Here is a 17,596-nt window from a genome sequence, read left to right on the forward strand (position 1 = left end):
ACTAACCACTATACCAAACAATACAATTTTAAATTTATACATTATTACTAAAAATAATTATCCTCTTTCTTAAAGACAAATATACTGTATCCTATTTTCTACACCACTGATGGGCAAACTTTTTAAAGAGGGGGCCAAAAGAAAGGAAACGCTCATCTGTTTGTTTCTAAGGCGGCTCTTTAGAAGTTTCACTGTATTGTTCCTACTCATTTTATTTGTCAGATCAGGAATAATGTCTCGTGGACAGATAGAACATTTCAGGGGGCCTCATCTGGCCCACGGGCTGTAGTTTGCCCATTACTGTTCTACACCATTTCGGTCTTCAATATGGCATCAATTATACAATCAAAAAACTAAAGATCCACACACAAACATTTTAATGATGTTTAAAAATTCTGATTCTAGTTGATTTACTTGTGCTAATTAATAGTCAATAGCCAAAGTGGCTCAATGGATTAAGAGAGCCAGACCTAGAGACAGGTGGTTCTGGGTTAAAATTTGGCCTCAGACACTTCCTAATTGTGTGCCCCTGGGCAAATAGCTTACCCCCATTGCCTGCTCCTTAGTACCCTTCCTTGGAACTAATACACAGTATTGATTCTAAGACAGTAGGTAAGAGTTTTTAAAAAACAGTCACTGTTTGGCTGGGATTAAAGTCTTGTAAGAAAATGTCAAAAATAAAAATTCCTGCTATAGCTGCTTGGTAGCTTATGAAAAAGCTATTCCTAGAAGCCTGAGTCTGACTTTCTTGCCCAAGAAGCTCTTCCCTCTAGGATAAAATACTAACTCCTCTACTCAGTACTTGAAATCTTCCACAATCTGGTTCCAAGCTCCCTTTTTAGGCTTACTAATATATAAGATACTGGGAGACCCTTCTGGATGAAGATCTGGCTTTTTTTTTTATGGTGACAGAAAAATCACCCAGCCAGAGGGCTGTAGGTTTCCTCTCAGTTCAGATCCTGAGCCCCTGACCATTGATTGACACTGACAGGTCTTTAAAAACAAAAAGAGGAACTTAGAGAGTTGGGGTGAAGACTTACAGGGATCACTCTTGACATAATAGGTCATGGACAGAACTTGGGCTTCTCTACAGGTCATTCTGACACAGGACATCCCAAACCCTATGAGGCTCCAGCCCTCTGTGGGCTCCTGGCTTCTATAACCTTTATGCCACCATTCTAGTCCCTGTAACCCGTTACATAAACTAGTCTGATATTAAGTACATTATAAAATAGACTCACATGCCTAGAACTAACATAGCAACTCACGATTACTAGGACAATACACACTTAAAATGACTCTAACAATAAACACTTTTAATTATAACTCAGGTATTATCCTCTGGTTATATACGCAGACTCTTACCTGGGCCTACATCCTTCCTACAAATTACACAACTACAAGGTATCAAACTAAAGGGATCCATAAGCGAATACAAATGAGGAGCTACTTCATTAAATTTCCTTCTTACACTAACCACCATTCTCCTTCCTAAACACCACCTTCCAGTCACTCAGGACATACAATATCACAGGGCCTGCTCTGTGCCATTGCTGTGGCTGACCTCCATGCTAGGAGCATATCTCTCTCTAGACTTCCATCTCTTAAGAGTGCCTTGTTTCCCTCTAGGCTTCTTAGTTCAAAGAACACTTCTTCTATGATACCTTCATTCTTTCCAATTGCTAATGATCTCTGTGGAAATTATTTTGTAACTGCTTTGAATCTATTTTGTATTTACTTTTCTGTAAATGTTGTACCACATCCCTTTGATAGAAGGCAATTATCTTTATATGCATAACACACAGTACAATGCCCAGCACAGAGTAGGCACTTAAGAAATGCTTAGTGAATTGAATGCAAAAAGAAAAGGTCAAGAAACAAGGGAAGACAGGCAATAAGATCTAAGAGAAAATAAGTAGAGAAAGTACTAGGATATAGAAAAAGAGAAAGCAAGGAAATAAAAAAACCTCCCCACCCAAACCATCAACAACACCACAGATGCTAATGCACTTTTCTTCTGTTTAGTAGCCAGGAATTTCCAACATGAGTTCTCAGTGAACCCCTCAGGTCAGGCTCAATGAAATCTGATTGGTAACAGAAAGCCTATAATCAGCTGGATTTCCTTTACCTCTCCTTCTGGTACTTACTTTGACCTTCCTGAGTTGTTATCTAAGACAGTCCGGCCTGTGGTATCCATACGCTGAATCACTAAGTGATCCAACACCATCTTCTTTTTGGCTCTTTCAATGATTTCCTCCTCTACTGTCCCCTTTGTAACCAAGCGGTAAATGTTTACCTAAAAGAGCAAAGAAAAGCGAGGATTATATCTGTCATATATCATGCAAATACTCTGGATATACCCAAAGAACAAATGATGTGATGCTTCATTTGAGGGGAAAAGTTCTATTCTGTTTGAACTGTAAATTATATATTCTATCCATTTAAGGGATAGTCTTCTTTTTTTTTTTTTTTTTTAACCCTTAATTTCGGTGCATTATCTCATAGGTGGAAGAGTGGTAAGGGTGGGCAATGGGGGTCAAGTGACTTGCCCAGGGTCACACAGCTGGGAAGTGGCTGAGGCCGGGTTTGAACCTAGGACCTCCCGTCTCTAGGCCTGACTCTCACTCCACTGAGCTACCCAGCTGCCCCCTTTTTTTTTTAAACCCTTACCTTCCGTCTTGGAGTCAATACTGTGTATTGGCTCCAAGGCAGAAGAGTGGTAAGGGTAGGCAATGGGGGTCAAGTGACTTGCCCAGGGTCACACAGCTGGGAAGTGTCTGAGGCCAGATTTGAACCTAGGATCTCCCATCTCTAGGCCTGGCTCTCAATCCACTGAGCTACCCAGCTGCCCCCAAGGGATAGTCTTAATTGGACACATACTTTTATTAGAGTAGATAATCATCTTAAAAGTATTCTTAAATTAAGACATAAAGACACTAATGGTCATAATGAAATAAAAATCAAACAAATATTTAACATAACAAAAATGGACTTTTTGGTTAGGCTGCATAAAGAATAAGTTGTATAAATGACAAATACAGATGGATTTCAACACTGCCTATTAGGAAATGAAATGTTCTATGAAAAGCTATCTGTAGAGTATCGTTTTATAATATATATGGGAGTATCTGACTTGTGGGAAAGACAAGAAAGGGCTCACTGAAGAAATCGATGATGATTACATAAGTACAGTAAAGAGAGAAATTATTAGTCCTATGTTCATACAAAGTAATACCACCCTCAGAGTAAAGCTCACAGGAAACCTCAGTACTATATTATTTACATTCTCAAGTATAAAGTGTGTATATATAGAGATATAGATGTAGATATATAGATATATATGTAGCCTAGTTGAAATTGGATAAAAATGGAAGGAAAGCACAAGGTCATAGCTTTAATTGCTTGAAACTTCACTAAGACTTTTGGCACACCCTACAGTTTACAGATGGCCTGACAGGAGTTGAATCCCTGCAAAAACCAAACCTAGAAATAGCCTGACATCTCATCTCCTCTGACCTGTTTCTTCTGTCCAATCCGATGTGCTCGGGCTTGTGCTTGTAAGTCATTCTGGGGGTTCCAGTCAGAGTCGAAGATGACTACAGTATCCGCTGAAGCCAAGTTGATTCCTAGGCCACCCGCCCGTGTTGAGAGCAGAAAGCAGAAGTCCTGTACATAAGGCAATACACCACTTTATGTCGTGTCTGTCTCAGAAACAGTTTCATACTCCAATAAGCCCTGTATCCCTGGAAACCCCTGCAGTTGTGAAGAAAAGTAAGATATGATGGGCAATCTTTATGGAAGCTAAAAGAATGTGTAGGACCTGATGGCAAAGTGAAATTTCATTGTAAAAGGAAAGAGTAGTTCACTAGAGAAGGGGATAGGGCCTGAAAAGGCACAACAGACACCATAGTCCCTTTATTTAACAAAGGAGGAAATTAAGATCCTGTGAAAGGAAATGACTTGACAACAGCCATAACATAACAGTTGAGTAGCAGAACCAGAATTCAAACTCAGGACCTCTAATTCCAATGCTCTTTCATTAACCTCTTACTACTTTATCTAGTAGCCAAAGACATGTAATTACATTTTCACAATATTCTTAACATAGTGTTTTCTTAATCAATTCACTTTTCTATGATAGATTCATTAAAATTGTCAATATAAAATGGAATATGAAAATATTTTCACGTGTGAATGTTTATTCATTTCTGACAACTAGTAAAGAACACAAGAATATCAAACAGAATACAATAATAAAAAGAAAGATAAAATATAGAAAGATATGTAAATGTAAGATAAGGGACCAACTACAGAAAAAACACCAGCCTCTAAAATGGCACAAAATTTGTACATAATTCATGTTATGGTGATGAGAAAAAAAAATTATATAGAAACAGTTCAAAATCCAGAACTGGAAGTATACAAAAAATATGAAGAATGAAAATGAAAATTTTATTATGAAGAAAAATGTTTACTGACATCTCTGTCCTCGAATACTTGAGAGTGGAAAGTGCAGGGTATGGTTATATTTTAAAGGATCAGTCTAATTATATCAGAAATACATATGTATGAATTTATACATAAATAACTGTATGAATTTGAGCACACATTATATATATATATACACATATATATATATACACACATATATATATAAATATAGCTCAAAAATCATCTATTTCCTGAATAATGATGATAAAATAGTCTTCAGTTTCCAATTGGCAGTCATGTTTGTTATCAATTAGATATGGAATACTGAAAGTAGTTGGCTAAGTCACAGACAATGGCCCAGTGAAAACTAATGAACAGGATGTCTGGGGGGTTGGGGGGGTGGAGTTTATTACAAAAAGAAGAGCAGGACTAAGTCTTTATATTTAGAAACTAATAACACAGGATACTCTAAATAGGACTCTAGAGAAGGCAAACCTCTCACTTCAGGATGAAAGACACACTCCCCCAGAAAAAAGCAAAATAAGTTCCAAACTCAAAACGATTAGATATGGTTTTATAGATCAGAAGTAGGAGTCCTTTTGTCTACTAAGACCCTCCCATACCAAAAATTCCACCAAAGATCACACCAAAAAAGCAACATAGTTTTATATCTATTCTCAGAGAGGTAAACATAAGATGTTCAGATCATGTGCTTGTTTGTTGTTTTAAGTAGAGCCAGGTAATATGAGTTTATGAGAAAATGAGAGAAAGAAGAGAAAACAGAGAGACAAAGAAACAGAGACAGAGAAGAGAGGGAGGGAAAGGGAAAAAAAAGATATGTATTCAACCAAAATCCAAACTGCTCTGAACAGTTTAGCCAAAGTAGCTATCAAGAGTAAATAACTTTAGGCTATGATAGTAACCGAAGCAATATTATCTTAGAAGGTCCACCAAAATTAAAGAATTTGAGTTGAAACCAATCTCAGTGATTATGAATGGAATCCCTTCAAAATAAACCTGGCAACTAACTGGTCTTTCAGGCTTTGTTTTTCTGCCAAATGAAACTATGCCAGTACCCACAAGATTCCCACACCTCCAACCTCCACCCTGTCTCAAAGTAAAAGGAATACCATTACTGATGAACACACACAATTATTTTAAGAGTGTTCTATGTTCTATGTACAGCTCAGAGAAAAACAAGTCTGAATCCTATGTTCAAAACATACTCTGGCTTTAAGAATTACTGACACTCCCCAACCCCAAAGATTACTGATTTATCTGATTTTCAGTCCCCTGTTTTCTCGAACTCTGACCCCTTCACTCTGACATTTCTGCATTCACACTTGCCCAGAGCTTCTGTTCTTTTTACTTTCTGAAATCAGTATAAAAACAGTTTAGCATCTGATTTTTCACTTATTATCTTATGCTTTTTCTTATTTCATTTGCTCCTCCTGTAAAATCAGAAATAATAAAAGCACTGACTATTATACAGTAATATAAAGGAAGCTCAACAGAAATTTAAATGTTTTAAAGTAATACATATCTCTTGTTCTTCCCTTGTGAAACAAGAGTCAAAAGCAAACCCATATAGTTCAAACTCAGCCACATCCAAAGAGCAATAGAGCCCTAATAAGAATTAATTCTTTCAAAAGTATAAGCTTTTGATGTTATTAACTCATCAAAGCTAATCCTTCCAGGTAACTAACCCATCCTCTTACCTTGTTGCCTTCAAAATCCCACTAATTTTAACACTTGAACCATATAGCAATGGCATTGCTGCTAGCAGAATTTATTTATTATTCACACCTAGAAAGGTAAGCAAATCTGAAGATGCTTGCTTTTAGAAACAAATTATTAATTTGATTTGTCATGGTTTGGGAATTCTTATTTTTTTCCAAAGCAGATAGAAGTATTAAGTGGTTTTTAAAACTCAATATAATAAATCTTAATTCCTCTACTACCACCTCACAGTACTGTAAAGAAAGCACTTTGCAAACTGCAAAGCACTGTATATATACTGCAATTATTATTATTGATTTAGAGTCTAAACTATTCATGTAACAAAGCCATAGAGAGAATGCTATACCTCAGATCCATCTGCATTGAAGTGGTCCAGTGCCTGCTTTCGGATTTCTCCCTTAATTGAACCATCCAGACGCTGTAGAAATAAATCAGCAGAGAATTAACAGTCAAGGAAGACCAGCTGCACCAAAAGCAGAAAACACTACAGGCTTACAACCTTCATTTGTCCCCACTAGACACAGATTAAAAATAGCTCAAATGTTCTGGTCAAGACCATGTAAGTAAGGACTCTGCTTAGGCAGCATACTCCCTGACAGGGGATCTCTTGTTACAAAATCATAGCTGAGAGGCTCTTATTCAAAATGTTCTCTCTTAGGCTTATCAGAGGATCAGACATTACACTAAAACCTATGAGGAAAATCATAGCAACTTAACCCTTGCTTAACTGCTTTGTTTTAATTATATCTGTAGACACCAAAAAAGTTTGAGGTCAGAAACAATTCAGCTGATAATGATTTTTCTTAGCAAGGAAACCTTGCTAAGCTTGAGACACATTTAAGCAAATAATAATAATTTTATTTGTGATAGTTTTTATTACACCAGTGTAAATACCATTTATATACACACACACACACATTGCTTACATGACATGAAGTTTAACTTTTATGAAGCCCTTTTACCTTTATTTCTACCTCAGATTTCATATGAGATTGATAGGATAGCTATTATCTTGATGGAACTAAGTCTAGAGAAATTAAAGTGAATTACACCAAAGTGATAGAAAAGACAGGAAAAACCTAAACCACAAAATTCCTAGTCTGCTATTCTTTTTTTTTTTTTTTAAACCCTTGTACTTCGGTGTATTGTCTCATAGGTGGAAGATTGGTAAGGGTGGGCAATGGGGGTCAAGTGACTTGCCCAGGGTCACACAGCTGGGAAGTGGCTGAGGCCGGGTTTGAACCTAGGACCTCCTGTCTCTCTCTAGGCCTGGCTCTCCTAGTCTGCTATTCTTTATTCTGACCATATCATCACCTTAAAACTTAATTCCTTTTCCTCCTCAGAATACAAATTCCACTTGATTTTTTAGCCAAGAGGAAACATGATCTACAGTATCATATTCTACATTCTGATATCAAAAAAATCCATTACATTGCTGCTAGTAATGGAGATAAACTAATGACTTAAGCTACTATGGCACAAGAACTAGAAAGGAATGGGTTCCACCCCTCAGCTCTCACACAGAGAAAACATGATTGTTTCACAAAGAGGATAAGATTACCTTCTAATTTTATTTGGAATCCAATAAATCACCAAAGTAAAAGCAATGAAAGAGTCAAGTATGTTGAGAAAACCTATTTCTGTGGTATGTTACTTTTTCCCAATGTTAGCTATACTATAAAACACTACTGAAAGAAAATTATTAAAGAAGAATAGCATAAGACTAGGAATTCTAAATAGTGTTGTTCTGAACATTTTGAAAGAGGATCTGCTAGTGAGTCTGAGGGCAGGATTTAAGAAGGGAAAAGCTGATACCTACTGACTCAAAAGTTCCTTTAAAACTAATGTATATAAAATATGATACTAGTTTTTAAGATTGTCATTCCAGTCAAAGTCAAAAAAGTTAGAAACAAATCTTTAACTCGACCCACTGTAAAAAACAAAAACATTTAATATGTCATCTATTTACTAAATAAAGCACAATAAATAGATCAGAAAAATCTCTACCAGAATCCACTAAAGCCCACATAACAAGATTTTTTTTTTTCTGAGCAAATCTCAGGAAGACATACCTGAATATTTGTCAGTTAAAAAAAAGTCATTAAACAGTTCACATTCTATTCAAAAACTATTTCTAGGTGTCACTGGACTAATTTTTTTTAAAAACAGCTTGAAGTAGGCTATCTCCAGATTCAATGCCAAGTTTGTTAAAAATGTATAAAATAACATTCCCTATCACTTTTTTTGTTCTGATTTTTGTAATATATTTCTTGAGATTCCCACATCACACAACCAATTTCTCTGCGTCATTGTTTAGAGAGGTAAGAAGCAAGCCCACTTAACATGTATTTATTTTTTCTCTCTCAAATCAAAAAGAGGGACCTTCATATGAGTATTTTATTAAGGAGTAAGGGCCCTTCTAAGACATACTTCTAGATTCCAAACAGTTAAAAGAATACTGATATTTTCCACCATTGGTCAGTTTAGTATTTTGAGCATGCATGCATGCATCCTTGAAAGTCTGCAGCCTGAATTACTGAACATCCTTACCTGGAAAGGATAATGCTTAATAGTCAGGTATTCAGCCAGGATATCCAACATCCTCACCATTTGGGAGAAGATCAGAACTCTGTTCCCTCTCTCTCGAAGTCTTGTTAATAGTTTGTCTAAGAGGATCAGCTTCCCACTGCTCCTGATCAGGGACTGAAGAACTAAAAGTCATTCCAATCATGAGGTTGAAAGATTTCCCTATTTTTATAAATAAAACTGCTTGAATTCAAAGGATTCTTCTTCTCATAGATGCTTTTTATGTAATCTGGTTTGAGACCAGCCTATACCCCTCCATAATCCTCTTAAAATTTGACTTCTACCATCACAACTCTAGTAAAAATATTCTTAAGAAAGTAACCAATCTAGTGATCTTTGTTCTTACTTTTCAAACTTTCTAGAGTATTTGACAGCAGTGGTCAACATTTTTTTTAAACTGTCACCTTTATGATTTCAATGTTATATTGTATTTCCTTGGGCCTAATTTGGGAAACTTTTTCTTCTCTTCTTGCCTTTAATAATTCCCAGATTTCACCCATCAATCATTGATCATCTTCATAGTTTCCATCATCTCAATGAGAATAACTCCCCAAACTAATCTCCCCTAACTTATGACTTCTCTCACTGTGCCCTTATCTTATATTTGCCAATGCCTAAAGGACATCAAACCTTTCATATTCAACTATCTGCAAACACTTAACATACTGAAAACTGAATCAATTATCTTCCTCTCTCAAAATAAGATTCTCTTCCCAGTTGTCTCAACTACATCACTAGTACTATAATTCTTCCATTCTACTAGGTTATAGACAAAGGGTTATTCATTCATTGTCTCCTTTACCCTAAACCCTTCTTTCACCAAATTTTGTAGTTTCTTTAAAAAAAAAAATCTATTCAATATACCTACTGCCACCACTCTAGTCAAAATCCTCATAATTTTGCACTCAGATTAGAATCTTAGTTTATTAACTGCTATCTTGAAGTTGTTTTGTTTTGTTTTTTTGTCTTTCCCATCTCTACTCTATTTTGGATGACCAAGGTTAATCTTTCTGAAACATTTCCTTGATCAAGCCCCTGTATTTTCCTCCTACTTAAGTTATAAAAGTTTATAAAATTAAGTTCTTGACCCAATTGCTTAACTTTACATATACAATTTTTTTAATATTCCTTAAACACAAAAATCTTTGGCTACCTGAATTCTTCAAGTTTTTCAAGATCCATTTCCTGTACACTCTCATCTTTCATAAAGCCTTCTTTAATTACTACATTCTCACCATTCTAACTGTTCAGAATATTTCTTCTCCATATTCTTTAATTATATATATTTTGGCACTTACAGTCACTAAGCAACTTACTATGTACTCTATCTCAATTCTCTTAATTTTAAAAATCTATGTAAATCTTGGCATCTCTGGAAAATAATAGGAGTCCCTTGTCCTCAATGAACTATTTGTTGTATTTTTTTATTTCCCACAACACTTAAGCTAAGTATAAAGAAGGTACTCAGAATAATTCTTGAAAGCATTTTTAACTAATGACTTAAGTCCTTAAAAAAGAATCCACAAGTTTATTTTCTTCTTTAGCTATTTTAAACAGATAATTTCGTTTAATTAGTTTAAAAGTCTTCATCAGAAAAAAAAAGCTTCCCCCAAACCAAATTTCTAAGAGTATAAAGGAGGAAGGAATTAAGTTAAAAGTAACTAGAATAAGCAGGTATTTATTGTAGATTTTATTTTTTTAATGGACAAATTATGCATAGAGTAACTACCCACCAGCAGAATTTCTTGACCATTTTCACGTTCATTCTCTTCAGGAGGCTTAATCAGGTAGCAATGGTTACAGCATTTTTTCAGTTCCATCACAATATTGAGGAAACCAGATGTGCTGCCTCTTGTCCCTTTGGAGAGGGCCTTATAATTTCTGGTCAAAATCCACCTGCAGAAAATGTTAGTAATATAATTCTCTGGTCAAATTTTAAAATATAATAGGTCTAGGGGCAGCAAGGTAGCTTGGTGGATAGAGAGCCAGGCCTGGAGACAAAAGGTATTGGGTTCAATTCTGGACTCAGATACTTCCTAACTTTGTGTAACTCTGAGCAAGTCACTTAATCCCCACTGCCTAGTCTTTACTGCTCCTTCTGCCTTGGAACCAATATGTAGTATTGATTCTAAGGTGGAAGCTAAGATTTAAAAAAAAGATATAATGGGCCAATAGGGAAAGGAAAATGGAAAAAATTCTCAAGAAAGAGAAAAAGGAGATAGGGAGAGAATATGATTGCTTTTCCTACTCATTTATAACTATAATCATATACATCATTTTATTTAGCCATCTAAACTTCACAACCATGATGGTTTACATTAAGTTTTAAAATGAAACATGAAGTTTGTCCCTCAAGTTATCTTAATAAAGATCAATCAAGAACAAAGGGTTTCCATATTTCCAAAACCTAGAATAATAAATTTAGAACCTATTCTAAACCTATTCTGTATCCCCCCCACAAAAAATAGTATATTTAGCATAACTATTGAATATTATGATCTGGCCATATTGGGTTGAAAATGTACACAATTATGCCACCCTCTCTAACTTCTTATTTTTCCTGTCATTCCTTTTACTGCTTTCTGAAACTTCTTGGCACCCCTACTTTCTTCTTTCCCTCAAAAAGTAAAAACAAAAATGAGAACAGCAGCATTAAAAAACAACAAAAAAAAATAGAGTAGGCAAGAACAAAATGAACTAAAGAAAAATTCTTTCTAAATCTCAGGTTAACTGGAAGGTCAGCCTATTTTAAGTTAAAGAGATCCTCCAAAAGAGATAAACTGGGAAAACTGACTCAATTTCAGCCTATTTCCAGTATTTGATTTTCCCCCTCTTTCTATGTTCACTGTGTATAGACATAGATTTTATAAGGTTTGTTGTTTGTTTTTCACTAAGGACTATAATCTTTTCTATGTCAAAACAACTGAAAAATATTGGACTCCAAATTCTGGTAGGTTGTGAGCAACAAAAGCAGAGAGAAAAAATAGTACTTTCTTTTGAAGTGTGCTAATTATTAACAAAGCATAACTCTAAATGGAATGCTTCTTTTTTTCATTTTTTTATTTCAATGGAGACTTCTAATTTTAAAACATTATTATTCAAATATAAATAACCAGGCCAAAACTTTTAAGATAAAGTTTTAAATTATGGAACCCACATCCTACATCACTATAAACTATCCTACAAAAGAACTTAAACTAAGGACACTAATCCCTCTGTGTTAAATCTGTTGCACAGAGTACTTTGAGAAAGAAAAGATTTCCCTCCCTTTGTACCAATTCCAAGAATGGATGAATATTCTTCAAAATAGAATGATCTGCTTTCTGGGGCAAGGGAGAAAGAAAGAGGAAGCATTATTATTTCTCTAGGAATTGGGATACACTTTGGGCCATTAAGTAAGAATAGAATGGTGCTTATTCTCACTTGTGCTAACAAAAAAGGAGAAGGGAAAAAAACTATCATTACTCAGCACTGCTAAAAATAAAAAAGCAAAGCAAGATTTTCATTAGAGTTACCCAAATGAAGGCTTCAGTGTACAACTCTCATTTCTACCTACAGCCTCAATACTATTTAACAGTCGATTCATGAAATAACTTACTTATAATACTGCTTCTGAAGAACAGACATCTCCACCCTGAGAATCTGTTCCACTTTGGCTGGAAGTGATTTTTCCACATCCTTTTTTACTCTTCGAAGAAGGAAAGGCTCTAGAACCTTATGAAGGCTCTGATAACCATTCTCTCTCCCCTTTCCATGGTCATCTTCAAAATCTTCCCAAAATTCAAACCTGTGGATAGAATTTAATTTTAAATTATATGGAGAAAATATATTTCTTCTATTTGGATTTCTAACAAGCACTTTAAATTTTCTGGTTGTGAAATTAACCTCTGAAAAAGTTAACTAACCAGAATAAAATTATTTGATTTCTAATAGAAAAAAAAAAATAAGACTAGAAGATCAAAAAATGAAACTGGAATGAAGCAAAAAATTATTCAACATCTGAGCATGAATCAGAAAACCACTATAACACTCTGGATTACCTAAAGAGTTAACATTTGATTCATGAAATAATCAAATTACTGAGACTAGCATATTTCTGTTATATAGGATCATAAAAATGAATGTGGAAAGTGATTATAAAAATTTTATGAAGAAAAATTATAGTGACCTATAATTTTTTCACAAATGGTAATTTGCTTGGGGAAAAAAGAACTGAAAACATCAGACACACTACTAAAATTTCAGTTGTTACTTAAAAAATGTAATTATCATGAAAAACCCATATTGTTCCTGGAGGGAAAGTTTAAAGGAGTGTATCTGCAATAAGTCAAACAAAAGCACATACAAAACTACAAAACTGGTTATCTTTAATATCAATAGAATTTGGGAACACAGCAAAAACCCAAAGGCCAAATTTAATTTAGAAAGTTCATATACACTTATCCAAAATTATACAGCTAAAACTAGCCTGAGCTCAGTAACTAAACCAAATCATGATTTTTGGTGAGGCTGACAGGGACTATTACAGGAATTCAGGATAGGGATACTGGGTCTAAAAACTAACAGAGGAATTAAAATAAATGTAAAATTATTTAATAATATGAAGTACTTTGATTTAAAATGGTCAAAAAAGAAATGAGAAAATTATAACACTCTTAGAAGATGTCCTGCCTCGATGTTGTTATGCCCACTCAGCTCAGTCAGAACACAGTGCCTTTACATACTAAAGGAGATTAAGAAATGTTGGCTGAAATATATTAACTGAAGTCGAATTTGTGGGCCTGATCACTGTTCTATAATCAAACACAGTACTTAATAAACCATTAAAACTATTCCATGGTCTGAGGAACACATATTGCCAAGCAGAACTATATAGATAAATCAACACAACTATCACAACTACAGAAAACAAATAATTCAAAGCAAATATGGGTTTATCTTTGTAAATATGGAACAGCATATTACAATTAGCTATAAGCCAGATTAGCTTTTTTAAAACTCTTACCTTCCATCTTAGAATCAATACCATGTGGGGGCAGCTGGGTAGCTCAGTGGATTGAGAGTCAGGCCTAGAGACGTGAGGTCCTAGGTTCAAATCCTGCCTCAGACATTTCCCAGCTGTGTGACCCTGAGCAAGTCACTTGACCCCCATTGCCCACCCTTACCACTCTTCCACCAATGAGCCAATACACAGAAGTTAATGGTTTAAAAAAAATACTGTGTATTAGATTAAAGACAGAAGAGTGATAAGGGTTAGGCATTTGGGGTTAAGTGACCTGCCCAGGGTGGACACAGCTAGGCAGTATCTGATTAGATCTGAACCCAGAGACAGGTAGATCTGAACCCAGGACATCCTGTCTCTAGCCCTGGCTCTCAATCCACTGACTCACCTAGCTGCCCCCACAAGATTAATCTTAGAAACAAATGATCAAGATTTTGTAAGATTTACTTTCCCTTCTAAATAATGTGCATCATATGATAACTACCAGTGTCTAAAGCATTAAAAGATGAAATGCACAATAAAAATTTTTTTTGTTTTGTTTTTGGTCTGGAATTATTATTTCATTAATGATGGGAATTCTAGGTAATGAAATTCCTTCATCCAATGAAGATCAGCTATTCTGAAATAGACCTATAGAGCCATCAAAGGCAGTGAGAGGTTAAGTGACTTGCACCAATTTATTTAAGAGGTAAGATTTTTAGTCCTTATTGTTCTTCTGCCTTGGTACCCAAGGATTCTAAGACAGAAGGTGAGTTAAGAAAAAAACTAATGAGTAAATTCCAGTGGGAACAGCTCTAGCATCACTGGAAGACATCAGTATCCAGGAAGTATTAGGTAGGCCTCCACACTGGACCCGATTACACATGTTCCCTACATATAGTCCATACAGGTATCCTCTCTTTCTACTGACCTATATACATGGGGGGTGGGGAGGTGGGAGAGATACACTGGTTGCTGCTTTTCTTACTTATGCTATTTCATTAAAGTCTTTGCTTTGAATTAAAAAAAAAAAAGAGGAAAGAAAAGCAGTGAGATTTTAACCTAGGCCACCTCATCTCTGAGACCAGCTCTTGATTTACTTTTTTACTTTTCAACACAAAATATATTCAATAATTTATTTTTCTTTCATGATTCATCAGAAGAAATTCTGGGGGGTCATCTTAACATAAATATTACTAATTCATACAGCACTACAGGTATAGAAAAGATAAGAAAAAGTTTAATCTAAATTAACCTTACACTACCCTAGAGTTGTTATTTTAAATAAATAACTGATCAGCAGTCATTATTTCTCTTTTTCACAAAACTAAACTATAAAAATGCACTGATTATTTGAGTTTCCCAAGATTGTGATTAGTTTATTGTAGTAACCAAGAACTCAATATATCCAAAACAGAACTCAGTTTCTTTCCTCCAAAATTCACTCTTTCTCCAAGTATCCTTATTTCTTTCAAAGCACCACCATTCTTCCAGGATTATCCTTGGCTCCTTACTTTTATTCACCTCACAAATTCAAACAAGTTGCCAAATCTTGATGTTTCAACCTCCATAATCTCTCTCACCACTTACCCCTTAATTACTATTCACATAGCTATCACCATAATCCAGGCCTTCCTTACTTCATGCTTATGTTATTGCCATAGGCTCTTTCTCAGAGGGTCCATTTAAGTCTCTTTCACCTCAGTTCATTTTCCATGCTGCTGCCAAAGTAATTTTCCTTAAGCATAGACAAATCTGCTTAGATTTTAGAACCTTTTCAAATTTCGTCCCAACCTATCTTTCTAGCCTCACTGTGTATTAACCTTGTAATTCTGCCAAAGTGGATTCTATTGTTCACACATACCATGTCTCCCATCTCTGTACCACTGGACTAGCTGTCCCCCAGACCTACGATATACTCCCTTCTCAACTCTGCCTCATAGAATTCTCCTCTTCCTTCAAAACTAAGCTCAAGTACCACATTCTATATGAATCATTCCTATTCTCTTCAAATCTTTTCAAAGGAAGTGCCTTTCCTTTTAAACTATTCTTCATTTAATTACTTTGTATTATCTCTATATATTGCCTTGTCTCTCTAATTAGAATATAAATTCCAGAGGAATAGGGATTGTTTCTTTCATTGTATTTGTATCTCAATCATATAGTGGGCACATAATATGTGTGTATTGATTTACTGATTGCCTTTGCACTGGGCCTCTGCCATCATAGTCATGAAAATTTTTTTAAAAAACATTTCCCTATTTTTTGCCTCACCTGATGTTTACTTGTCAGTTATTAAACAATAATTTCTGTTATTAACTCTTCTAAGGAAACTTAAATGATCTTGATGTGTGGATGGAGAACACTTTGTTGTAAAAGAGCCTGTGAGGCAATGTTTTGTTCTACAGAGATAAATCCTTTTCATAATCAACAAAGTAAACAAAATGATACATATTCTTTACATCAGTCACTTGTGAGATAGTAAAAATGGGGATCATTATTTTACTTCATTTGCCAAAACCTGCTTGAAAAGTAAATTCTCCAAATACTGAAAAAGGATGAAGCAGCTTTGCATTCAAGCTCCAAGGGTACATACCCCATCTCAAAGAGGGAAAGAATCAGAAAATTACTAAGAGGGAATATAAGTAAAAAAAAAAAGCTAAAATCACTAAAATTTCAAAAGGAAACAAATTCCATTTAAAAATCTAAAGTTCAAGCAGATAAATGAGAATGAATTAAAACATTAAAAAAGATTACAGACCACTCCATGATATTATAAATAAGGCAAAGTAAACTAAACCATCTGGTGAGATGGCAAACAAACCCTGTGGAATCCCAAAAGAGCATGGAAAAGATGATGTTCCTAAACTGTTCAAAAGAAAAATAAAAAGCGTAAAATAACAATAATTGAGAAGAGACCAAATATCAGAACCTATGACCTGAACAGCAGAAATAATGAACATAGAAAAATTAGAATCCATGTTAGCAAATACTCCGCAAAGAAGCAAATAGGGAAAAATTGTTCCAGAATACAAACATAATGAAGAAAAAACTATCAGAAGAAGAGAAAAACAAAAGGTAATAATGCTAAAAGAATATATTGTTTCTATACAAGTAAAAACAATTGATCTTGAAGGCAGCATGATCAAAAACAACTGAAAGATCACAGGCCTCCCAGGAAATGATGGCAAGTTAAAAACCTGAACATTACAATAAAAGAAATAATACAAGAAAACTTGCCTGGACCTTATAAACACAGAAAACAAAACACCAATCTAAACAATACACAAACTGCCTCCAGAAAAAAAATCACATGCTTCCAGTTTCAACACAGAGTGGCTAAATTTAACAATCCCAATGCCAAACAACATATTCTACAAGCAGCCATAATAAAGATCTTCAAAAGGAAAGGAAAGTCAAATAAGACAGCACTATTCTATACTTAACAACTTCTTAAGCAAATTTAATAACCATATTCCTACAAGCAAAGAGTTAAAGATGCAACCCAAAATGACATACCAAAAAAACCTGAGCCAAATGATCAAGAAAAAAGATGGATGTTCAATAAAAGAGACGTAGTTGTACTCCTACAAAAAAATTAAATTGATATGAGCAGGGAGCAACTAGGTGGTTCAGTGGATAGAGAGACAGGCCTTAAGAAGAGAGGTTCAAAACTGCCCTCAGACACTTAATTGCTGTGTGATACTGGGCAAATCACTTCACTCCCACTGCCTAACCCTTACCACTTTTCTGCCTTAGAACCAATACTTAATATTGATTCTAAGATGGAAGATATAGGTTTTAAAAAAAAAAAAAAAAAAGAGCAAAAAATTCAGCTTGCAAATACTCCCAACAACA

At 34.9% G+C, this 17,596-nt stretch overlaps 1 protein-coding gene across 1 annotated transcript in view; it reads right to left on the bottom strand.

Moving 5' to 3' along the window:
- CHD2 (chromodomain helicase DNA binding protein 2) overlaps positions 1-17,596 on the bottom strand; it is a 133,997-nt gene that overhangs the window by 56,394 nt on the left and 60,007 nt on the right. Inside the window, exons 17-22 of the mRNA XM_044665431.1 lie at positions 12,356-12,544; positions 10,491-10,653; positions 8,722-8,874; positions 6,518-6,589; positions 3,517-3,666; positions 2,148-2,296 (exon numbers count right to left, since the gene is read on the bottom strand). Coding sequence (XP_044521366.1) covers positions 2,148-2,296; positions 3,517-3,666; positions 6,518-6,589; positions 8,722-8,874; positions 10,491-10,653; positions 12,356-12,544 — 876 coding nt within the window. The remainder of the gene's footprint in view (positions 1-2,147; positions 2,297-3,516; positions 3,667-6,517; positions 6,590-8,721; positions 8,875-10,490; positions 10,654-12,355; positions 12,545-17,596) is intronic.

Source organism: Gracilinanus agilis, chromosome 2, assembly GCF_016433145.1.
Source record: "Gracilinanus agilis isolate LMUSP501 chromosome 2, AgileGrace, whole genome shotgun sequence".
In the NCBI taxonomy this organism is placed as follows: Eukaryota; Metazoa; Chordata; class Mammalia; order Didelphimorphia; family Didelphidae; genus Gracilinanus; species Gracilinanus agilis.